The sequence below is a fragment of the Gopherus evgoodei genome, chromosome 2, assembly GCF_007399415.2.
Source record: "Gopherus evgoodei ecotype Sinaloan lineage chromosome 2, rGopEvg1_v1.p, whole genome shotgun sequence".
NCBI classification, from domain to species: domain Eukaryota; kingdom Metazoa; phylum Chordata; order Testudines; family Testudinidae; genus Gopherus; species Gopherus evgoodei.
Window position 1 is genome coordinate 93,433,394 of NC_044323.1, and position 26,319 is coordinate 93,459,712.

The 26,319-nt window shown below is 42.6% G+C and overlaps 1 protein-coding gene across 7 annotated transcripts in view; it reads right to left on the reverse strand.

The window, feature by feature from the left end:
* Positions 1 to 26,319, reverse strand: part of VPS41 (VPS41 subunit of HOPS complex) — a 179,557-nt gene that overhangs the window by 80,512 nt on the left and 72,726 nt on the right. For 6 of the 7 annotated variants that reach the window (XR_003998896.1, XM_030551381.1, XM_030551378.1 and 3 more), the window contains 3 exons: positions 14,124 to 14,243; positions 11,303 to 11,449; positions 10,044 to 10,110 (listed from right to left, as the gene is read on the reverse strand). Coding sequence is in view for 6 of the 7 variants with exons in the window: in XM_030551381.1 (XP_030407241.1) it covers positions 10,044 to 10,110; positions 11,303 to 11,449; positions 14,124 to 14,243 (334 nt within the window). In the remaining variant the exon portion in view is untranslated. Of the gene's footprint in view, positions 1 to 10,043; positions 10,111 to 11,302; positions 11,450 to 14,123; positions 14,246 to 26,319 lie in introns of all 7 variants that reach the window. The other variant, XM_030551382.1, reaches the window with a different exon arrangement.

Genomic DNA, 26,319 nt, shown 5'->3' on the forward strand with positions numbered 1-26,319 from the left:
GATCAGGATCCCGTCCTGCGACTGGTACACCGCCTTCCGGCGAACCTTGGAAGGTCCGTCTTTGGTCCCAGTGGTAATTGCGAGGGACCTTGACTTTGGCTTTTTAGGGGGCCTGACGTTTGTCTGCGACCACCTTGGCCTTGCCGTTTTCCAGAGTTCTGCCTCTGGCTAGGCACAGAGTATGGCGGCTGGGGCCATAAAGGCCTGCGTTTGGTCGCAGGCGTATACATGCTGAGACGCATTAGGACCCTATTGTCCAGCAGGCTTCGCAGTCTGGGGCTGTCTCTGCCGCGAAGATGCCTTTACCAACAAAGGGTAAATTCTTTCCCCCGTCCTCCAAGACGGCAGCGAACTCTAGGTGGGAGGTTCGAGGGAGAAACTCCTCCACCCAGGTGCTATAATTATCGCAGCTAAGCAAGGCTTGTTGCTTTGCTACCCAGAGGTGCAGGGCCCCTGCAGAGTACACCTTGCATTCGCCAAGGCTCTTTCTGCTTCGGGGCTGGCGCCCGCTGGCCATGATATCAGGATCGTGGTCCTGAGCATAAGATCCGCGCATATGGGGTGACACGGATGCGTGTCCGGACGGCCATGGAGGTACTAAAAGAGGGCACGGGCCGAGTCTCTGACTCACTCGGACCTTGCCCAACTCGGCACCGGGGACCGGCGTCAGGAGGCGTATCGGTACCTGGAACGAGATCCAGACCCGCAACCAGAACGGTGTCGGGAGGTGGACCGAGATCTCGAGGCTCGGAGAAGAGCTACAGGAGTCAAGGTACCTGCCCCGGTGCCAGATGTCGGAACGGTGCCGATAGCGGGTCGGCGAACGGGATACCGACCGGTGCAGTGAGTGTGACCAGTACCGAGGAAAACAGTACCGGAACTGCCAGTGGTGTCCGGCGTGCCGACAGGACTTGGAGCGTCTGCGGGACCGTGATCATGGACGGTGCCGCTCTGCTGTACTGACAGGGGACAGTCCCTTGAAGAGACTGTATTACCCGTACCGGCGGTGCCCAGGTCAGGCAGCACTGACTCCGTCATGGCACTGAGAGCCCTCGCCGTTGGTAACATCTCCGGCGCGCAGGGAACAGCAGGCTCAACCACAGTGCGTACTGGGGAGCTGTCAGGCACCGGATTCGACGGCCCTCGTGGGGCCGGGATCCATGGTACCGAGGTCATCAGAGCTTCGGTAGGTGCCGGTGCCGGGAGAACCGAGTTAGATAAGCCGTCTGGCTGGGGTGCCGTCAGCACTGAAGCAGCGGGAGTAATACGCTCAACCACGGCGCGTGCCGGGGATCCGTCGGGCACCGGATTCGATAGCCCTTGTGGGACTGGAATCGACGGTGCCGATGGAAGCAGCCGGAACAGGAGCTCAACCACGGCGCGTGCCTGGGAGCCGTCAGGCACCGGATTCTATGGCCCTTGCGGGACCGGGATCGACGGTGCCGACGTCATCGGTGCCACAGCAGGTGTCGGTGCCGGGCGATCCGACTTAGACTATCCCTCTGGCCGCGGTGCCGTTGGCACGGAAGCAGCCGGAGAATTAGCTCGACCACGGCGCGTGCCGGGGAGCCGTCAGGCACCGGATACTACGGCCCTTGCGGGACCGGGATCGACGGTGCCGACGTCATCGGTGCCGCAGCAGGTGTCGGTGCCGGGCGATCCGACGTAGACGAGCTCTCTGGCTGCGGTGCCGTTGGCACGGAAGCAGCCGGAGCAATACGCTCAACCACGGCGCGTGCCGGGGAGCCGTCAGGCACCGGATTCTACGGCCCGTGTGGGACCGGGATCGACGGTGCCGACGCCATCGGTGCCGCAGCAGGTGTCGGTGCCGGGCGATCCGACGGAGACGAGCCCTCTGGCTGCGGTGCCGTTGGCACGGAAGCAGCCGGAGCAATACGCTCAACCACGGCGCGTGCCGGGGAGCCGTCAGGCACCGGATTCTACGGCCCGTGTGGGACCGGGATCGACGGTGCCGACGCCATCGGTGCCGCAGCAGGTGTCGGTGCCGGGCGATCCGACGGAGACGAGCCCTCTGGCTGCGGTGCCGCTGGCACGGAAGCAGCAGGAGCAATACGCTCAACCACGGCGCGTGCCGGGGAGCCGTCAGGCACCGGATTCCACGGCCCTTGTGGGACCGGGATCGACGGTGACGACGTCATCGGTGCCGTAGCAGGCGTCAGCGCCGGGCGATCCGACTAGACGAGCTCTCTGGCTGCGGTGCCGCTGGCACGGAAGCAGCAGGAGCAAGACGCTCAACCACGGCGTGTGCCGGGGAGCCGTCAGGCACCGGATTCTACGGCCCTTATGGGACCGGGATCAACGGTGACGACGTCATCGGTGCCGTAGTAGGTGTCAGCGCCGGGCGATCCGACTAGACGAGCTCTCTGGCTGCGGTGCCGCTGGCACGGAAGCAGCAGGAGCAATACGCTCAACCACGGCGCGTGCCGGGGAGCCGTCAGGCACCGGATTCTACGGCCCTCGTGGGACCGGGATCGACGGTGCCGACGTCGTCGGTGCCGGGCGAACCATCTTAGACGAGCTGTCTAGCTGTGGTGCAGCTGGCACAGAAGCAGCAGGAGCAGTAAGCTCTACCACGGCGCGAGCCGGGGAGCTGCCAGGCACCGGATTCCCTGGTCCTGGGGGACTGGAATCGACGGAGCCGAAGTCATCGGTGCCTCTGCAGGCCGGATAACGCAACTGAGGCGAGCTCTCTGGCTGCGATGCAGGTGGCACGGAAGTAGCGGGAGCAGGGGGCTCAACCACGGCGCGTGCCGGGGAGCCGCCAGGCACCAGCAGGAATCGTAGACTCTCTCGACCTCGGAAGAAGGGAACGGTGCCGAGTCGACATCGGTGCGGGCGACGGTCGGTGCCGAAAGGCCTTGGTGGTACCGGCGGGGTCCGGTGCCGAGGAGGCGCTTCTGCCCGCCGCTTGAACATCGCTCCGCGCCCAAGGTGGAGGGGCAAGTGAAAGTCCCGCACCTTTTTGTTCTCGGCTTAAAAGCCTTGCAAATGGGGCACTTATCTGTCAAGTGTGATTCCCTGAGGCACTTCAAACAGGAGTCATGTAGATCTCTCTTCGGCCGCGGCTTCTGGCAAGCCGGGCCCCTTTTGAAAACCCGGTGAGCCATGCATGGCTCCGGCACTGGGCTCATGGAAGGGGCTACTTCCTGAACCCCGCTAACTAAACTAACCATGTTAGCAAAGAAAACGCGTATAACCATACAAATATATATATAAAAGTGTTATAACTGCATAATTATATACGAGAAAACGAGTAGCTAGGGAAGTGGAGGTCAGCTAAGCCGCGCTCCACTGTTCCAACGACCGACACGGGCGGTAAGAAGGAACTGAGGAGCGGGTGGGCCGGCAGGAGTATATATGGAGCGCCATGGTGGCGCCACTCTAGGGGGCGACCTGCCGGCCCACTGAGTTGCTAGGGTAAAAGTTTTCCGACGAATGTGCACGCGCGGCGCGTACACCTAACTGGAATGGATATGAGCAATCACTCGAAGAAGAACAGCTAATGTCAGAAACATTATCTACATAATATATCTTGCTCCTGACATTCAATTTAGCATTTAAGGACTGAAAGGAATACTCAAAGCAGAGAGTAAGAACTTGAATAATACAAAATAAAATGGACAAAGAAAAACATTGGTTACAAGGAGGGCAGAGGAATATTTATTGACAACTTATCAAATGGTGGCTAAAGAAGAAGTCTACTGCTCTGAGAGACATTTTTAAAAGATAGGATTCAGTTTGAGGGAAGAACATGGCACTTAGTGACATCTTTAGAAGGAGAACGGGTAAAACATTCTAAATAATCTAAATTCCATTGACTTTCAAACGAGACTACAGTTCCTAGAGTAAATTAGGCACTTTTGAAAATTTTACCTGATTTGTCCACCAAGTGGTGAAGATGGGATAAACCAAAACAGCTGTTGGGCAAGAATGTTGCAGTAAGTTTTGTTCTCTGAGTTTCATTTTTCTGGTTTCAAGTTCAGCTTCTCTATAGCTCATCCTCCTCAAGAGACCTTGTTGAAATACAATGCTATAGTTCTCTTGCTACGGCCTTGAACAAAGAACATCTAGTACAAATGCTTCTTGTTTAGCTGATAAAAGGCTTTGAAACAGCTAATCAAAATTAGGAAGGAAATGAAACTAGTTTTTAACAGTACATGAGAGACCATGTATCAGAAAGCAAGGACTCAATGGGAACTCTGCCTTTTTGCGGAAGTACAGTGAAATAGTCCATATGAGAATCCTATATTTGTACTCAAAGGCAGCAGTGTGCCTCTACAGTTCACTGTAATTCTTTTCCTGAAGTTATATCATGTCCTATGGGAACAATAAAGAGACTATCTACTGACTGAGAATGCATTCAAATGACATTCTACTAAAACATTATTTCACTTGAGTTTCTATAGGAGGAGCACTTTATAGGATATAACTGAGACCAAATGTCAGCTCCTCTGTGTACTGCAGACTTGGCATCAGTATAAGATTTTGCATAGGATACACAAGATGGGTTTTCTACCTGGATCTCACAACCTCAAGGAGGGTTACAAACTGGTTCCATGGCTCACAAACACCACATAGGTAGGATGGGAGAGAAGGTGGTCTCAAAAGGTGGTTGTAACATGGGAAGGTTCAGAACTAGTGGGGCGTCTGACGAAGTGAGTATTCATCCACGAAAGCTTATGCTCCAAAATGTCTGTTAGTCTATAAGGTGCCACAGGACTCTCTATTGCTTTTCATAGATTAAAAAAATCACTAGTCAACCACTCTTAACCTGGCCTGAAAGACACAAACCAAAGGACTAAGGATTTTCACTATTTCAGTGTAGAATATGATTTCATTAGCTAGGGTTAGGGCTGATTAGTACCTGTCACTGAATTAGCTGGGTGTGATCAGAAAGCAAAAAATATAATGCTAGATAAAGCTAGGGTTCTATTAAACTCTTCATGATTAACAGCTGTCACTTTACTGGATATTGATGTAGAGTGGAATCAAATGGAAAACTTGCTCTTAAACCAAAACACTTGTCATTACTTTAGACTCTCAAATTAGAAATGGAAGAGAACAATTAGGTCCATCCCCTTGGCAGTGCAAGATAGTCCCTATATTAAAAGATGCAGTGCACAGTATAACATCAGCAACACTGAGATCTACTGCATAACTGTACTAGCCAGAATACACAGCATTTATGAAACATTTACATCACTTTCGTGGAACTAAGCAAATCTTTACCTACTTCTTTCCCAATACTGCTGAATATTTAACTTTGTGAAATGTAGCAACATATTGTAGTACTGCTGAAAACATTCCATACTTTTTATCTCACAGCAATGAAGTCATCAATGGGAACATTTCCCACCATTTACAGCATATATTTGTCCAGACAGAGGCCTATAGTTAGGGCCCTACCAAATTCATGGTCATGAAAAATGCCTCATGGACTGTGAAACCTGGTCTCCTCCCATGAAATCTGGTCTTTTGCATTCTTTTACCCTATACTATACAGATTTCAAAGGAGGAAAACCAGCATTTCTCATATTGGGGGCCCTGACCGTTGCAGGGGGAGGGGGGGGACGGTCGCAAGGTTAGTTACTTATCGGCTGCCTTCAGAGCTAGGTGGCTGGAGAGCAGCAGCTGTTAGCCGGGCGCCTAGCTCTGAAGGCAGCAACCCACCAGCAGCAGTGCAGAAGGGTGGCAATATCATACCATGCCATCCTTCCTTTTGCGCTGCTGCCTTCAGAGCTGGGTGCTGGAAATTGGTGGCTGCTGACTGAGGGCCCAGCTCTGCAGGCAACAGTGCAGAAGTAAGGTTGGCAATACCATACCATACCATCGTTGCTTCTGCGCTGCTGCTGGCGGCAGTTCTGCCTTCACAGCTGGGCTCCCAGCCAGCAGCTGCTGCGCTACAGCTACCCAGCTCTGAAGTAGGGGTAGCAGTACTGCACCTCACCTATAATAACCTTGTGACACCCCCCCAACTCCTACAATTACAAGAATGTGAAATTTCAGATTTAAATAGCTAAAATAATGCAATTTATGGTTTTTTAAAAATCCCATGACCATGAATTTGGTAGGGCTCTACCTATAGTCCTCAAGGAAATCACATAGAATGCTTGTCATCTTTTGCCGACAGATTAACAGAATTTTAACAGCTAAAAATGATAGCCTCAAAGGTGAGCTTTGCTTCACAAAAGTACATTGAATGGGAAACTATGGGCAACTTCAGCAACCAACAGGGGAAGAATATGGCAGCCTTCAGATCACAGTATTAGCCTCACTTATTTCATCAGGCATTTGGCTAATTATTAATATGGCTTTTTTATCATCATGTGAGGCTAAAAAGGGGTAATAGCAGTATTAGTCAACATGGGTTTATCATATGGGTAGTATTGTGTTTTGTTTATTTATTTTTATGGCTTAAGATGAAATGCTTACATAAATAAACAAACAAGTGTCCGGAGGTGTTATAGATCAGTTAGAACCTGGACTTGGAGTAAGAACCTGGGGTGAAATTCTGGCTATCATGAAGTCTTTAGGAGCTCTGCCACTGACTTTAAGGGGACAGGATTTCATCTTACATTTTACTCTCAAATACCACTGAATGACAGTGAACAAATTGCTTATCCCTTTGTGTCTCAGTTTACTCCTCTGTAAAACCAGAGCAATCCTTACCTACCTCAAACGGATTCAAAGAGAATTACTTAATGTTTATGATATGTTGTGTGATCTTTGGTGAAAGGCATTATGTAAGTGGAAAATATTAATTATTTCCTACTCTTTAAAATAAGCATCTTATATTGCCTTTTAGGTCTTTGCTGAGGAAAGGATCCCTATTCAGGTCAGTGCATAAGCACATGCTCAACTTTATGCATATTTAGAGGAATTAAACAAGTGCTTAAGTTCTTTCCTGAACTGCAGCTGTAGCATAAAAAAATCTATGTTTTTATGTATATGCTAAAACTCTAAATGAGTGTTAAAGGTTTTTTTTAATAAAAAAGTAATGCAGAAGCAAACGACAATGGGAATGGCTTAGTGCAGTGTAACAAACAGCAAGAACTCTGAAATCAGACGGAGTAAGCACTGAGATCAAAAACTCTTAAAAGCTCACAACGGTCTTTAGTCCAAGTTAAGCTTGTAATTCAAAACCAATACTTTCTAATCAATATGGTACCTTCACTGTGGTAACTGACAGAGCTTAACTGAGACAATCAGCTCATCTAATAAACAGTTACCCAAGCAGCAACATTTGTGGAGTTTATCTAAGAACCATGCAAGCAGTGAATTGCAGCATTTAAAAAACCAGACAAAAAAGATAAAATTATTACATCATCATTGCTACTAAACTGAAAGATACCAAGTTACTGCTGCAACATATGCCTGAACATCTGAAACCTGTCCAGATGTTTGATTTGATTTCTCTAAGGCATAAACAAGGCATCAGTATTTTAAAAGGAGAAGTACAGTTAGAACAGTTTAGTATCATTTTTCTCTCATAGTATGGGATAGCCTGGTTTAGAAGCAAGACAGATGCCACCTTTATTTCCTGACTGTACTACCATCAGGAAACAAACCATCACAGAATGGGATGACGAGAGAGAACTTGCTTTATAATACTTGGCATCTTTGCTTCCAAGGTAAAAGTTAAGGAGCAGGAGTTGTTCAGTTTCCTATTCAACAAGCTGTAAGCCACTGTAAAATGTTTACACTCTCTTGATGCCGATATAGTTTGTACTGTTACAAACACATGAACTTCTGATGCACTAGGAACATGACTCTAGAGTGGTGCAAATCTGAGCATTCTTAACCTTCAAGGAAGAACTGTTATCAGTCCTGTAGGTATCTTGAAGAGCAAAGATCCAAGTGTGATGCGTCATAGTCCACCTCTGGGATTCATTCATCATGTGAAGTTTGGGCGGCGGGGGAGAAGCCTCAACATGACAACAGTTAGTATGTTTGGTTATTTGGTTTGAGTTTTTACAAAGTAAGATGCCCAGATGTTAGGACGAAACTTGTCATTCAACCACTGATGGTAGTTTCTTGCTCACTGAATTTCATTTGCTTTAAGTTCTGTGCACTGAATGCACATAGTGTGAGTACAGTATCTTACTTGACATACTAATGTTTTCTGCCAAAAATCAAACTGGTTGCTGTGCTGTACACTGAGATTACCAGATCTCATTATCTAATACCTCAAAGTAAAATTTAAACTACAATAAAGCTGAAACTGATGCCACTGTATGATACAAGGTTCTTTAGAAAGATCTTCTAAAAGGTATCAAAAGCTATTGTAATCTCTATTGAAACTTGAACAAATGATGCTCCCCAACCTTATGCCCATATTTTAAGAGTGTTGTTCAGAGCATTCAGCAGAGCTATCTCAGTGCTGTGACCTGAAACCAGAAAGGAAAATCTCAAGCAGATTCTTAACAGGTAAGTGAGATAAAACACTGATCTTCAAATATATACTGAAGACACTGTGCTGAAAGAGGTAAAATCAAGAAGTTCCCTCCACAAAAATCTCTAGCCTTCAGACATGTGTCTAGGCAATTTGATAAGAGCCTAACTTTTTTTTTAAATGAAGTTCCAGAAGACAGAGTCAAGTAAGGTCAACTACCTGTGTATATATTACAGTCACACCTGAAAAACTGAAAGCTGTTTTTGATCATTTATCATATAAACTATCCCATTTTATTATTTTCTAAAGGGGAAACCCAAAAAGCTTTTGGGTACTGAAAGATCCAGATGATCTGAGAGTGGAACACAAGGTTAAACTTCTCCTTCTACTTATGATTTTCTCATAAATTATATAGTTCAGATGATTCTGTAGGGAAAATAGAACGGTGTCAATAAACATGTTTTGCAATCCTTGTAAGTCAGTTAATTTTCAGATATTCCATCCTCTCAAAGTATCCAGACTTCTTGCATCTGCAGATGGAGTCTGAGGATCATCCTCGTTAATTTTCAGAATTTTTCTTATAGATCTAACCCAATCAGTACTAGTTGGTAAATACAGTAATATATGAAATTATGACATTTGCCTGAAATCACTATCAACATGAATAGTACAAATTTATTTCCTGTGGAATCACTTGGTTCAGTGTCCTGAAGTTAGACAACAGACAGTGAAATCCTGCTCAATGGAAATCAATAGGAATTTTACTATTGATTTCAAACAGGGCCAGGCTGGAAACCAATTTTGTATGGAAACCAATTTTGTCTAATCCCATGCCCTCATAACAGAGAACCAGGTAAAAGCAGGGGTTCTCAAAGTGTGCATGCATTGCTTCCACATATCCACAGAGTTGGTTTTGTCACAATGGGGTGACAGCTTTCACTCTTTCAAGAGGTTATGCTTCCTGCTAGTCACAGTCCAGAATAGAAATATCTTCCAGGGACTCTGGGGGCTTTTTAGTGTTTAATTAAACAAAACAACCACTCCCTCAACCTTTTTTTTTCCATCCTGCTTTGTACCCTGCTTCATGCATCTGTTTGTCAGGGTTTTTTTCCATGTATATTCAATGGCGACCAAAGTTACACACATGACCAGAACTGAAAGGGTAGCAAAATGGAGGCAGAAGCAAACTACAAAGCAACCTGAGGACATTGGAGCATTAGAGGTTGCACAACACTGTGCCCAAGAGACAGAAAATGGAGGGTGGTGGTGAGCAAGGTAGTCAAGCAGCACATAGCTACCTGAGAAGATGTGGGATTGGGAAGTTTGGAGCTATGGCACAACCAATCTGTTTCAAGAAAAGGGCCACAACACGAAGTTTCAGACTCATGGGGTTACAGAACTCTGAGCGTTCCCAAAACAGAGTTAAGTAAACTTCACAGATTAAAAACAAGAAGGCCTTTGTGTTATTTCAAATTGCTACCTCCAAATGAGACACAGAGAACCTAACTGCTACTGCAGTTATTCATTCTGAAATGAGAAAACAAGCCTTCCAAAATTACATAATATTGACATTTATCTGTGAAAACCTTTTCTCTTATTTTTTAAAAAGACACAATTTGTGGGGTCATACTTATTTCTACATAGCGGCTGGGCAGGTCTCGCATTTCACTGGCATGCCGTTCCTTTACCGAACATATCTAGAAAACAAAGATTTTATTCAGTGCTATTCATCTCAAACTATGTTGCATTTTGAAGCACTTAGAGATATATGCATTATTAAAGCTTTAACATAGCCTGGGCTTTGCATTGTTGTAAGCTGGGCAATTACTATTTACCATTATCACTTAGAAGGAGACCATTAAAAACTGATGGAACTGCAAGAAAGTGCTACTGTAACCCACAGCCACACAAATAAACGTTGGAGGAGAAAGGAAAAATGACTCAATTTAAAGTCTGGTTGCTGTGGTTCATACAGATTAATAACTATGGGCTCAGTTTTTGTGTCACCTCCTTCTTCCATTGAGTGGCCCCTCAAGCTTTTCAGTGGAACTAAAGTACTGCTCACTCTGAGTAAATACGGCAGAACCAGGCCCTGTCCATTTGTTTAGCTGATTTACAAAGCATTCTTGGTCTAAGTGTATGAATGTTATGAAACTGATACAATTTGCAAATATAAAAACAGATGCAAAACTTTTAATTAAACCTCATAGTACAGAAAACTCTTCCAAGATTTTAATGTCACAAAAAAGCATTTTTTTTAAATTATGCGTTTCCCATCTCACTATATCCTCCCCCATACCATTTGCTCATACTAGCCATTTTTAAGTTTCCCACTGAGCACTAATATAGCACTCTGTTATTAGAAAGCATCTAACATGCTTGCAACAAACTTATCAGGTATGAGTCACAGCAAATCATACATGTCTCCAGTGCACGTGTTTAAAATGCAAGCTCCCTGCTAAAACAGGATTGAAAGAAAAATATTCCTTTCCACTTCCATGGCTGAAGGAAACTGTGTGTCCATTTCAGCAGTCACAAAAAACCCACCTCATGACAAGCTGTTTCTGCTTATGTTAATAAAAATAAATGAATTCGACAACTCTCTAGGTGCTTTCAAAAGAGGTAATCTCTTGAAGGCACAGAAGAGAAAAATTTCCCCGGGGATTATACACACCATATGTACAGAGAAATCTGTCCGATCACTGGTGTCTGTCATTACTCCTCCTCATGAGGGTCAGCCCAATGATATTTCTATGGCCACAGGAGTTCTGCACACAGTTGTCAAACCAAATTCCATTCTTTTCAATTGTCTTTGCTTTTCAAAACTAATCTTTTGTTTTTCTGTCTGTGATAACAGCAAGCATTTATTACAAGGACACGTAATTATACCTTTACTGAAGTTCCCCAGCCAATAATCAGTGTTAAATTATCCTTCCAGCAAAGGCTGCAGGGATACATATCTGGGCGAAGACTTATATCATCACGAGGCACATTGGTAATTCTTTGCTTGGAGATCATGTCAAGTATCTTCACACCCTGGAAGTTAAATACAATCCACTCTTACTTACTATGCCATCTCTCCTACAAACTGCATCTCAAAACATTTTGTGGTGTTCGGCATTACACGACAACATATTCAATCTATGGCATAAGTTATAGCTCTGTCAAAAGAATGTATGGAAGAAATATGTAAGTGTTCAATATTAAGACCAACACAACCTAGGAGAAGAGAAATTAAAGAGGTACAAGCAAGGGAGACATATTTTAACCCATTTAATAAGTGGTAGGATAGGATATAGAGACACAGTAATGAGGAAGAGAAAAAGTAGGCAGACAGCAACATCTGAGACAGAAGGCGCTCCAGAGCAGAAGGATCTTGTGGAATTGTGGGAAGGAACAGAGAGAAGGCAGGGGCTGGATGTGCAGATGGAGTCAGGAGACGAAAAAGAGGAGCATCAGCGAGGCATCAGCACCACTGAAGTAGAAGACAATGTTTTTTAAAAGCAAGCTAAACTCAAAATTTAAAAAAAACAAAAAAACGAAAAAATCCCTCCACAACCAAAAGAAATAGAACATACCTAGTAGAAAGCTGCAGTGTTTCTTTTACTAAGTTTGCTAGCAATTACCCACTCTAGACGGAGGAGCCTAGTGAGGTTTGCAAATTTGTCTGGATATTTTTGAGGAGAGCATGACCAGATACAGGTAAAAGGTGCTATTGGTTAAGCCTCTCCATAACTGTTGCTAACAGCCAAGGAGGAGACTCCACAGAGGTTAATGCTGTTTTAAGCAGCATTACCTCTCCCAGTGAGATCTCTTCGGCTTTATCTGCAGGCAGAGAAGATGATGATGCTACAAAGGACGGCCAATCCCCTGCTCCAGCATCTCTGAGACCAGCCCCACCTTCAAAATCTTGCTGAGCCACGCTGGGGAGCACTAAAAATTCCCTAGCATGTGTTAACATAGAACTGTTTGAAAAAGAACAAGTTAGTGCACCACACACTAATGAAGGCCAACATTTACACCCATCTGGTGAAGACTAAAGCACTGTGTAGACAAGCCCTTAGTCTTTTAGCTCAAACTGAAAAAGTTCATGCTCTTAGCTCTGGAGGTTCCCAGTAGATAAACCCTGTGTTGCTTAACTGTAAGCCTTGTAACTAGCTCATGCTGTCTGTGGCTCAGGCACAGAGAATAACTATAGATTCAACCTAGTGGCTATTTCAGAATATCAGAGGTCCAAAAGATTTGTACACATGTCAAAAAGAACACAAGGGGAGAAGACGACCAACATGGTAACACAGAGACAGTTATGAGGACACAAAAGGCATTCTATAAAGTGGACTCAACAGTACGGAACACTAACTGCACTGGATAAGGAGTACATTGGAAATTAAGAAGGAAAACAAAGGGTCAAGAGTCAAATATATTAATCTTCTGGAGGGCAAGCATCATTTCACTTTCAACATAAGGAAAAGCCTGGCTGTGACCTTTTTGTCTCTGATAGATGGCGTTCAGCATGTTATTAGCATTCCATGTTCCTATGTGGTACTCTCCAGAGACACCTCTCTTCAACTGTCAGATCTACTCCCAGCAGAGTCTCATAGAATAAATATTTTAATTGCATGGCTCTGAAAAGAATGGACCATCAGCAGTGGTCACGCAGGAAGGCGAAGCAGCCATTGAAGCTGCATTCTCCAGCGGTAGTTGTCCAGAAGAAGCATGTCACCAGTACATCCATGCAGCAGATCTGGCAGGCAATGCCTGCTGATTATATATAAATTAATTCTAAAAATGGATCAGAGCAACTACTGAAAGAAAGTCATTGAATACTTCAGCTTCAAAAAGTAACTAATAGAAAAAGGGTAACATATTCAAAAGGGCTAAAATCCCATTTTCATAAGTGATTTGGGTTCCTAAGTGCCTAAGTCACATTTGAAAATGAGACTTAGCAGCTTTTGAAAATGCTACCCACACTATTAGTGACTATTGGGCTTTGGCATTTTACTCAATTTAGGCCTTGACCTTGTAATTTGATATGCAAATGTAGGTGAAATTCCATGGTCTGTGTAATCCAGAAGATCAGACTAGATGTCTACAGTGGTTCCTTTAGGTCTTAATCTATGAAATTATTAGTAAAAAGAGCCGATTTTCTGCTAAATATTTTCCAAGGAGGACTCCCAAAGGCCTATCCCAATTAGGAATTTAAAATAAATACATAAAAAAAATAATAATAAAAAAGATTGCACCCATGGAACTACACTGATGTTACACTGGTGCAAACCTCAATGTAGACACCATTCATCGGTTTAAAGTAGGGCTCACAATAATGTGATTCAGTATGGCGGCTTCTCAGTGCAAACAGCACTGGTGTCAACCCTGCTTTCCACAGGGGCAGGGTGCATCTCTAATAGGGGTTTGCACAGGTATAAGTCTCTGCAGTCCTTCAGAAGAATACAGCAATAGTCAGTGTATTGAAGAAAGAGAGAGAAAATGTACACACCTCAAAAATACATTCTTCTCAATGTTTGACCGTTAATATTCTGAATAATGGAGACAAATGTTTTAATAGATATCAGAGTAGTTTATAAAAGGAGCATTCTGGCAAACTGACACTTTAAAATGCTTCAAGTATCGGCCAAACTTGATGCAACAATACCAGGTAATTTTCCATGTATATTTACCAGAGATGGCAGATACAGTAGTAAATACTTACCATATTATTGGCCCAAGCAATTAAGTGTCCTCTCCACTTTACATTTCTTATGTTTCCTTCTCCTTCATGTAAAACAGAAGGCTTCCATCTGTTCATCCAAGTCTTCTCATATAACAGCAACTGTGGAGGAGTATAACAAAACCATAGTTCTGTGAAGTAATGCTGTATATAAAATGAAACTTTTTTTTGATTAGTAAAAGTATTTCTAAATCTTTGTGTTTGAATTGGAAGAGAAAAAAAAGTGTCATCCAACCAAACAAAAAGAGAAGCAATAAGGTCAACTATTTTAAATAGTTTCCAACGTCAAAGCAATACATTTATTATTTCAGAATTAAATCTACTTTAATAATATTAATCAGCTCTTATATGGCACTTAAATGGCTTTGGAAAGGAAGGTGTAATTATACGTGTGTCATAAACAGATAAGTAAGAGTTAATAGAACAGAAGTACTTCATATCTCTTTTCCCTGTAAAGGGTTAACAAGATCTGTAAGCCTGGCTGTCACCTGACCAGAGAACCAATCAGGGGACAGGATACTTTCAAATCTTGAGGGAGGGAAGTTTGTGTGTGTGCTGTTAGTTTTGGTTGTTGTTCACTCTGGGGGCTCAGAGGGACCAAACGTGCAACCAGGTTTTTCTCCAATCTCTCCGATACAGGCTCTTATAAGTTCAGAATAGTGAGTACTAGGTAGATAAAGCGAGTTAGGCTTATGGTTGTTTTCTTTATTTGCAAATGTGTATTTGGTTGGAAGGAGTTCAAATTGGTATTTTGCTGAAAGGATTTTAATTTGTACTTGTATACTTAGACTGGGAGGGTATTCCCAGTGTCTATAGCTGAAAGACCCTGTACCTATTCCATTTTAAATTTACAAAGATAATTTTTACTGTTGCTTCTTTCTTTAATTAAAATCTTTTCTTGTTTAAGAACCTGATTGTTTTTTTACTCTGGCGAGACCCCAGGGGACTGGGTCTGGATTCACCAGGGACTTGGTGGGGAGAAAGGAGGGAACGGGGAGAGAGAGGCTAATTCCTCTCTGTGTTAGGATTACTGTCTCTCTTAGGGAGAATCTGGGAGGGGAAGAGAGAAGGAGTGGGGAAGGTGCATTTTCCTTTCTGTTTTAAGATTCAAGGAGTTTGAATCACAGTAATCTTACAGGGTAACCCAGGAAGGGGAAGCCTGGGAAAGGCAACGGTGAGGGAAAGGGTTTACTTTCCTTGTGTTAAGATACAGAGGGACTGGGTCTTGGGGTTCCCCGGGCAAGGTTTGGGGGGGGACACCAGAGTGTACCAGGCACTGGAATTCCTGGTTGGTGGCAGCACTACAGGTTCTAAGCTGGTAATTGAGCTTAGAGGAATTCATGCTGGTACCCCATCCTTTGGACGCTAAGGTTCAGAGTGGGGAATTATACCACGACAACCTGTCATAAAGGTGGGGAAATCAAGGCACAGAGGGATGTGAAGTGATTTGCTCAAGTGTCAGCATGTAAGCGAGAAAACAGAGAATAGAAACCAGATCTTCTGACTCCAGTCCACCAATTTAACGATGGGACCATTACTCCTTTCATCCAATAGGAGATAAGACATAGCTTTTTATATGTATGGCATAACTAGCACCACTCAAGCAATGATATGTAGGCTTCAATCCCATGATCTGATCCTTACAGCCATGCAGAACCATCTTTATTTCAATGGGGCTGTACATAGGTATATAGGTCCACCCATGCAGATTAGATTGCAAACTCTTTGGGAAAACAATCTTGCCTTCTGCCTATAAGAAAGATTTCTATTATATTTAAAAAACATATACAAAAATTTTAAAAGCAGCAAAGAGTCCTGTGGCACCTTATAGACTAACAGACATATTGGAGCATGAACTTTCATGGGTGAATACTCACTTCGTCGGATGCATGTGGTGGAAATTTTAAATAATTTTAAATAATTTCTGAAATTGGTAAGCACTTCACAACAAAAGAGAAATAATTCTCAACTAAATGAAGATTGTTTCCAGGGTAGCCCAACTCTTTATCCATTCCAGTGTACTCTCAGTACATTTGTATTTAATATGGTTTTTAACATTTCTGGAGGTGCTGTCAGTTTATTAGCAATACATGAAAAAGTCGAAGTCCCTACCCTAGAGAGTTTACAGTTTAAGGTCCCAATCCTACCAACATTTATTCACATGAGTAACTCGACTACTTCAATGAGTAGCTCATGTGCATACAACAGGACTACTCATATGTAAAGTTATTCCCTGCAACGACTCATGCATGTATTGAGGACTAACTCAACAAACTAAAATACCAAGGAAACATTTCAAATGCCAGAAACTATTACAGACAACCCTGACTACAGATGGAACATTTTTTCTCTAAATGCTTAAATGATTTGGATGATCAGAGAGGATTGTTTTAAAAACACACCTTTATCAGAAACAAGGCTTCAGGTGATAGCTATACAGACTGCATGTCTTTTGAATGACCACAAGATGGCACCAAAGACAGATATTTCCAGAAAAACTTTGATTGGAGGCAGAAAATGGAAGTTTTATCAGCTCGTTTTACATGTCAAATGCACTGCAGAGAAAACACTTTCTAACGTAACACATGCTTTACAATCTCTCCATCCTGAAAATGAGATAATTTCACTAACAGAGCCTACAAAGTAGTGACACCTGTCAATGTCTTTGGATAATTGTTTCTTTGTTCATATAATCTATGAACAAGTCACAAACAAAAGAACTTTAAGTGGTATGAATCATTTAGCTTGGCTGCTTTAATATAAAGTTAAGCTAAACTGAAAAATGACAAGAGAACTTTAATATAAGGAACTCAGAAATTGCTCCTATTGGTGGCTATATAAAATTGGAAATGTTTTTGCTAATTTACGTTATATTAAAGAAAGGCTTGATAGGAAAAAAAATAAAGTTATTTTTCAAGTTTTTTTTAATTCTTTTAAGTTAAAGTACTTCAAGTGTGTGATATTTATTTAACTAGACAAAAGAGTTGACTTTATTATTCATACCAGTATTAAAAGTGGCTACATTTATATTGAACAATATTGATTCCAAACTGAACCCATTTCTCTTTGTGAACAGATTGTGATCATTGAAAATATTTTGTTATTCATAAGTATTCATTGAGTTCCCTTGGAAGAACACTTTTAAACCTTCTCTCTGTTATATGTGGTTTTGTTAAGGCTCCCACAGTGTGACAAACTTTTAAGATTAGAGAATTATGAACAATCAACAGTAAACTTGTGTACTTTTGGTACAAGTTTTCAAGTGTTTATTCATTCACGGTAAATTCCTGGCACTTTCAGAATGTATGATCTTTAAAATACATGCTGCTGAATAAGAACAAACTGAATATATTTATAAAAATATGTACAAATCAGGGTTTAAGGACAGATACATCTCATTGTTTGGTCCTATATGTTACCTATTGTTGGCCAAACACACTGGAAAAAAAGATGAGGTTTGTAACAAGAAATTACAGTAACTCCTCACTTAACGTTGTACTTATGTTCCTGAAAAATGCCACTAAGTGACATGATGTTAAAAGAATCCAATTTCCCCATAAGAATGAATGTAAATGGGGGGGGGTTAGGTTCCAGGGAAATTTTTTTGCCATATATTACAGTACTATAGTTGGGAGGTGCCCCTGCCTTACCCCACACAGGCACAGTCCACTGGCACAGTCCACTGGCACTGGAGACAATGAGGCAGGCAAGGATGCTGAAGGTGTTGTAGGCTAGGAGAAGCACGTTGTGCAGCAGCAGCGGCAGCTTCCCCTAGTGTGCAAGCACCAGGGGCGGGGGGCTCAACTCTTGGCCCATCCATGACACCGCTTCCCCCAAGTCCCCACCTTTAACTTGCCTGTTCTTCCCCTCCCTCCCCCTTTACTCCACATGCCGCATCCTCGCTCCTCCCCACTCTCTCCCCGCCTCCTGCCCACGACAATCAGCTGGCTTGTCGCGTTCAGGAGGCAGAAGGGAGGCGCAAGGACACGGCGCGCAAGCTCCCCTGCCTCCTGAAAGCTGCAACCCAGCTGATTGCCGCAGGCTGGAGGCAGGGGAGGGACGGGGGAGGTGTACCGCATCTTCGCTCCTCCCCCACTCCCTCCTGCTGGCAGCAATCAGCTGGCTTGCAACATTCAGGGGCCAGGAGGGACAGGGGAGGAGTGAGGACTCGGCGCACAGTCTCCTCCGCTCCCTCCCAACTCCTGCCCACGGCAATCAGGGGAGGGAGGGGGAAGGCGGTGACCCGCAGGGTCTGCCAGCGGGCAGGAGGCGCTGGGGGGGAGGGGCGTAGAGGAGCTGATGGGGGGTTGCCAGACGTGGACAAAGCAGGCAGCCAAACAACGTTATAGTGAAGCATTGCACAACTTTAAATGGAGCATGTTCTGTAATTAAGCAGGGACGTAAGATCGAAACAATGTTAAGCAAGTGGACGTTTAGTGGGGAGTTACCATAAATTAAAACAAACAGCAAAGAACTGATGGCCATTATAACAAATGATTTCCAGAGTTTCTGAGAACGTCTCAATTCCAAGCCTCCAAGGGAACTGTGGGTGCCCAACACCTCTGAAAATTAAACTTAATACTTTAGAGAAATTTAAGATTTCCAGAATAAATGTGTCAAGCATCAGAGTGGTAGCGATAATTGTGATAATTTTTACTTATCAAAAAAAAGTGATAATTTTTGCTTACATTAATTCATTCAAATGGTGCTAAAAACTTTCCTCAATATAAATTTGGCAGAAAAAGTATTAATGATAGATTTGAAGTTCAACTAAATGCTATTTGAATGTCAACTACTTCCTAAACCATTATACAGAATAGGCAATGTTACATTATTTAGACCCACAATACACATCAACTTAGAATTATTATATTACGGTAGGCAATGCCTTTATGAATTCTTAATACCTATTTAAACCCACCTGCCTATAGTGAAGAATATTTTTGTGGGAAGAAAGGGGGAAGGAACATCTACATATTGCACCATGGAAAGCCTGTTTTGAAATCTCACCCCAAACACAACAGACAACCCCTGCCCTGAATAATTTATAGGCGTAAGCCCCAAACACTTACACATGTGCCTACCTTTGCGCACATTAATAGTTCTCCCATGAAATGCAAAACAAGTGTTTGCAGGATCAGATCCTACAAAGACAAAGGCCAGGAGAAAAGAAGAATTGCTATCCCCATTTTGCAGATGAAGAAACAAAGACCCTGCTCAGGAAAACGTCCCCATCCAGGACAGCACTTGCACATGTGCCCTGAGTTAAGCACATGCATATGGTGTTTTCCTGAACTGGGGCCAGAGATGAAGTGACTTGCTCCATGTCACGGAGTCTGTAGCAGAGGAGGGAGTTGAATCCAGTCTCCTAAATCTCAAACCAGTGTCCTAATCACCATTTCCAAAAGTACAACAGTAACTAATACTGGTGCCAACAGAAAGAACCCCTAATCTAGTGGCTTCAATAAGACAATATTCTTCTCTGAAAAATGTTATACTAATTTAACTGCAATAAAACTATACACCCTATTTTACTGACATTTAATAAAATCTCTCTCTCTTTTCCTCAAAATACAGCCACCGTGAGACTCACTGAACATGAATGTTCTACAAAGCATTTTAGGAGTTTGTAATCCATTCAGCATACTTCTCTTAAAAGCAGTTGTTAATTTATTTAGTTCATCTTCCACACAGCTACAATATTGAATTGTCATTATCACAACACCAAAAACAATTTAAACTCAATAGGAGTTATGTAGAGAGAGAAAATAAAAGTTTCCTAGACAGGGTTTCCCCTGCCATCTCTCTTTTTGGTTGAGGAAAGTATTTTAGGGCTTTACTTCCCATAAATCCACTTTCTGGCAGCTAGACTCTCAGTATTTATTTTTCAGCAGCAACAGCAGCAAAATCACTTCCTTGCATTTTCTACAATATCCTTCATTCATCTCTCTGTTTTGTACTGACAGATCTCTCTAGTTCTTTGTTACAGTATAGCAGTGTTTAAGATGCATATCCCAACATCTCCTACTTGTATAATGTATCACAATATAATATGGCTGCAATAAAACAAGCAAGCTAAACCTTCTTTGACATCATCACATTGGGTACGGGACTTGACCCCTCTTTCCTCACCGTTACAGAGAAGGGGTGTGCAAAGCTCTGCCACACTTCTTGGTTTCACCACTTTGTTTCTTTTATGGTGTTTTAATGAAAGACTCCTCAGGATTTTTCTAAATGTTGAATAAGGATCCATATGCCCATATTCAACCACTGTGCTGCTAACTGTTGCAACAGTAGGAGAAGCCTGCTGAAATGTATTTATTGGTAGCTTTTTCGATGGGATGAGCAGAGGACTTTTTTATGTTAAAACTGAGTCAATGTAATTCAACTGGATTACTGAACACCATTCTGTGTATCTTGCACTATTAATACATCAGCCTTCTTGGAGAGAGCTCAGAACTCTTCTGTGGAGTGCAGCCACTAAAGAGAATAGACTAGTGTTTTGACCTAATGGTGCCTGTCGTGCAATTAGCACTAATCCTAATTACATGTAATCCCGGTCTTTAAACTATGTATAGGAATCCTCAATCATCTGAATAAAGATATCAAAAAGACTACAGCAACAGCATTGTCAATGGGATGAAATTTAAACTGATTTTTTTCCAAGCTATCAAATACTATTTTCATAACAATTAAATGAAAAACACTTTTTCCACAAAAACCAAAAGTTTCAAAGGGAACAAATTGTTCTGTACAGCTAATTTATATATGCAAAATGTGGGATATTACCAGTATCTATCACATAAAAATAACATGTTCAATTTATGTAGTTATTTCTTCTTGAACATATTGAAGAGTTTTACAAACATTTGCACATTATATTTGACACTCCTGCAGTGGATGTAGGGAAGCAGCATAGCCATTTTTTTTCAGTATCAAATAAGAGAGGTTAAGTGACAAACCCAAGGTACGAACACACATTAATAACCCAACCTAATACTGTACACTAAGATTTATATTTAACAAGGAATCCAGAATCAGTGAATGTTATATATGTATAGTGCAAATAAACATTCTTGTTATAAATGGCAATGAGCTGGGTGGATTCAAAGAAGTCAGCAGAGGCTGTGGCCAATAAACAGAGGGCCGTTTCTCCCAAATAATCTGTAACTAATAACAACATAACTGTGAATAAATTCCATAGCTTCAAACCCAGGAGGATTCAGGTAGACTATTTCTACTGCATTAAATCTTAATTGCTTTAATTGGTGGATTCTACTTATCACCAGCACACAAACTGCCAACAGCACGATTTCACCTGAAAATCCAAACTTCTCATATTAAGTTAATTATCTTGTATAAATGCATGTGTATCTTTCTACACTTCATGTATTTTGATCCTTTATGTCTAGAATCTCAGGGACAGCTGTTAAATATTTTTATATACACACATACATGGATTAGAAATACGATTCACTTGCATACACTACACAAGTGAATTCTAATTCTCTCTCTCTCTCTGTGTGTGTGTGCCTGAAGATACATATTGTGTTGACTGAGGGGAAAAAGCCAGCAAGTTACATATATATAATATCTGTTTACTAAGTGAAGAAGACATCACTACTATTAGAGCACTCATCTATTGAATATCATTACATATATCGAGTACATTCAAAAACATCCTACATCCTTGTGAGTAAGTCATAGTTAGAAATTACTTTGGCTTGGTGAATGCTTCAGCCTGTACCCTGTTTAAGGTAAATTAGCCAGTGCCTGGACACAGATTGCTATAGTATCTGCTCTTACTTCACTTAAACTGGACCCCTCAGTATTTACTGACTGACATTTTACAGCTTACAAAGCAATCTGCCTTTCTTGTCTGGTACTCCTCTTCTACACAACAATGCAATGCCAAACAGCTGACTATCTGGTTTCTAAAAATGGACTATGCTGCAAACAGCATACTGACAATTTAATAATTTGTCAAAGTAGTCCAACCAGCTATTATGAAGTACATATTGTGGGTTCAGAGGTAAAGGTCATCTGATCACTCAAAACGCAAAGTTAAACTGTATTTGCTGACACTAAAAAAAACAACAGAATTAAAAATAAAAATATCTAAGACATTCTGTGGCAGACCTGCTTTTAACATACAAATTTCACTGCCATGCTTGTAATAGCAGTTGCAGCTTTATGAGAAGAATGCTATTTTTCTTCCTGTATGAGAATTGTTCAAGATCTCTATTCTATTTCTGTATTAGAGATTGCCATAAACTGGAAGTGAAACGGAATTAAGAATAACTTGTTTGCGATGTGTCAAGCAGTGGAGCCTATGAACGCTGCCCTGGAATTCTAGTACTGAAAAATTAGTTTGGGGGTTTAAACTAAGTGTTTGCCAAAATGCCAAAGACTTTTCGCTATTGTTATGGCATGCAAGATAAAGGATCTAGTGTTCAAACTTGGGAGCCTAAATTAGATGCTCTTTAAAAAAAAATGCTTAGAAAATGTATTGGGGACAGCCATGTTTGAAAATTATTCCTGGTATCTCCAGCCTCTCTAACAACAGAAATGTATGCCTAATTTTTTAAAAACTGACTAGCAATTTTGAGTACCCAACTTAAGACATCTTAAAGGGACATGATATCCAGAAAGAAGTTGGCACCCTTAGCCTAAAAATTACACTCCTTTAAAAGGTGTTTCCTGTTGGGCGCCCAAAAATTGTGGCACTCAAAATCACTAGTCACTCTGAAAATGTAAGCCCTAGAATTAAGTGATTGATTCCATGAGGTGATGAACACCCTTATCTCTTACTGTTTTCAACAGGCTTGTGCATCAGCTGGAATGTGCTAAGTGTCCACACCATCTAGTAAGATAGGCCCACAAAATCTTAATTAACAAACATATACTGGATCAGTGTAGGTAACAGTGGAAAGCATCGGTAACTAATCAATATCCTGAAAAGTGCCTTCACTAATCACTTTTTGATATTGGTCAAAGCACAAAGTGTAAAGTCTCATCAATGGCTTTACCAAGAGGAAGAGGTCAGAAGAGCAGAGCAATTTAAAGTACTGTATCTTTGAACAAGAAATAAGTACCCAATAACATGATTTGGAATTTACATATCTTTCAATCTTTCTTCTCAGTTCATTTTGCCTCTAACACTCTGAATACGCGGGATACTTGTGTTGTTCACTTAACCAGTAGGTTAGTAAACACCAGCATTCTAAGGGTTAAGTGAAGAATACCTTTATTTCAGCTTTACCACCCTCATTAGCTAGCTTGCACCCTGTTATTTGTAAAGATTAGACCCTTTTTTCCAGGCAGAAGTTTACTGTCTCCAATAGCACACTATTGGTCTTTTCCCCTTGCCTTGAAGCTCGACTGCCTGCTCTGGCCAGGCATGCCCTGTTATTTACAATATATTATTATTATTTCAGGGTCACCATCATTTGCCAAGTGCTCCATTCAAAACAGTACTGCACTTAATTGCAGAGTTAAGAGAGGACAATGTATTTAGTACCATACCTATCGCCTGTACTTGAGCTAATATCAGCACTTCCATAAAACATCTACACTTTTCAGGAGAAGAAAAAACATTCATTTCTAAAAACCTGTTCCTGGCTGACAATATGGGGGCAATTATTTTATCCACATTTTCAAGAATTCTGCATTTCTTATTCAGATGAATAGGTTTAACATTGTAGGATCTATATATTACAATTTGTGTAAGTAACAGATTGGCTTTGCATTTTAATTTGACCACAGCACAATCTTTTTTTCTTTTAAAAAATCTCTGAAGTTATTAAGTTCAGTAGCTTTGTAGAGCTTGCACAACAAAAATAAAACTTATTTCAATGTCTAATCACTTTAATGGCTTCTAGAGGAGCCACTGTTGTTTACTAAGTACACTGGTGTTTTTAAGATATGCTCATCCACAGCACCACACAGTGAGTCCCACAGGTTCTGAAGATCCACTCAGTGCTGGGATCAAGATTTTATAATTACATATCCTTAAACCCAGCACATTACATCTGCAGGTGTTGCCACAGCCTAAGTAGAGTGCCGGGAGTTAAATCAGCCTTCGGAGACAGCAGCAGGGAAAGCGCTGCCATGTGTTCACACTGTTAGCTTCAAGGGTAGTGGCATGGCTACATTAGCAGCTATTGCGACGCCACAGAGAGCAGTGCATTGTGGTAGCTATCCCAGTGTGCAAGTGGATGCAGTGTGCTTTTCAAATGCAGGGGTGGAGTGTGACAGGGAGTCTGTTGTGTGTATGTAGAGGGAGAGACAATGTGTTTTGGGGGAGTGTCAGCATGCTGTCTTGTAAGTTCAGATAGTGGCAGTGGGAAGGTGAAACCCTGACATCAGCCCCCACCTCTCTCTCTCTCTCTCTCTCTCTCTCACACACACACCTGCCTCGGCAGCAGCAGCATTCCACAGTAATGGTTTGCTTTGTGTCCTGGAGCAGATAAGCATGCCAGCTGTCAGAAACGGAGCTTTGAAAGGGGATATCTGTATGCCTGCAGCTAAGTTCAAAACAATGACCAGAGTGGCCACTTGACTTCAAGGGATTATGGGATAGTTCCAGAGGCCAATCACAGCGCAGTAATGTAACAGGTCATCCACACTGACACCCCGGCACTCCAGCCCTGGCACAGCAAGCTCTATGCTTCTAGTGGAGGTGGATTACCAGGCGTGCTCCAATTGCAGAGTCTAGGCGCTCTAAGTGCCTTGCTAGTGTGGACACCTCAGGAGTTAAGGTGCCTGGGGCTCATTTAATGCACTCTAACTTGCAAATGTAGCCAAGTCCTTAGATGTTTTTTCATGTCTATAATTTGCCCACAATATTCACATAATGGATTATAATAGCTCCTTGGACATTATGAGATATTATGCCATATCCTTTATGAAGGACTGATTTGTCTCAAAGCAAATAGCTTTAAGGAGGAGGCAATTAATAAACATAGGCGCTGATTCAGCGTATTAAGTGTAACACTAAAGCAGGTGCTAAACTTTAATATTAACAAAAAGGGATGGAATTAAATGCATATTTAAGTGCTTTTGAGAACAGGGGCCACAAACTCTACTAAAATAGTGGACAGTGGATAGACCAATGGAAGCAAAAAAATTCAAGGAAAAACCAAACAAAATGATTACATATTTGTTCATTAACTGTTGTTCTTCAAGATATGTTGCATATGTCCATTCTACTTCAGGTGTGTGCATGCCAGAGGACCAAAACCAGAGGTTTTTTTCTCATAGCTGTATCCATCAGGACCAGGAGCGGCTCTATGTTTTTTGCCACTCCAAGCATGGCAGTCAGGCAGGTTTGGCGGCAAGCCTGTGGGAGATCCGCTGGTCACGCGGATTCAACGCAATTTGTGCAGGTGATCTGCCGGTCCCGCGCCTTCGGCGTACCCGCTGCCGAACTGCCACTGAAGCCGCGGGACTGACGGACCTCCCGCAGGCGTGCCACTGAAGGCTGCCTGACTGCCGCCCTCACAGCGACCACAGGCCGGCCCTGGCGGCTTGCCGCCCCAGGCACACGCTTGCTGCGCTGGTGCCTAGAACTGCCCCGATCAGGACAGCACATGCACCATGTTCACATTTGCACTGCTAGCTGAGGGTATAAAGGGGTGGAGCCACCTTAACCCTGCCCTCCATTTCCTTCACACCCAAAGCCTGTATTTCTTGAGACTCCAGTATAGAGGAGATGGAGTGTGGGCCATGGAGGGATCAAGCAACATCTTGTAGCACAACCATTATCAAACAGTTATGTAACTTTTTTCTTTGAGTATTTGCACATGTCCATTCCATATCAAGTGACTCTCAAGCAGTTCAACATGGAGGAAGGTATCAGAGTCTACATAAACAAGGACCACTTTCCCAAATCTAGCATCATTCCTTGAGGCCTGGGACAAAACATAATGAGTGTTGAAGGTCTGAACAAAGAAACACGTCACAGCTCTGCAAATGTCACTAAGGAGTATGTGACCTAAGAAAGCAGTCAAGGCTGCTTGTGCTCTTGTAGAGTATGCTAAAACTCTTTGAGGCAGTGGAACCGTAGCAAGATAACACAAACGGATATAGGAAGGGATCCAGGAGAGCCTCTGCAAAGCGATTGGTTGTCCTTTTATCCTATCAGCAAAAGAGACAAATAACTGTGGAGACACTTGAA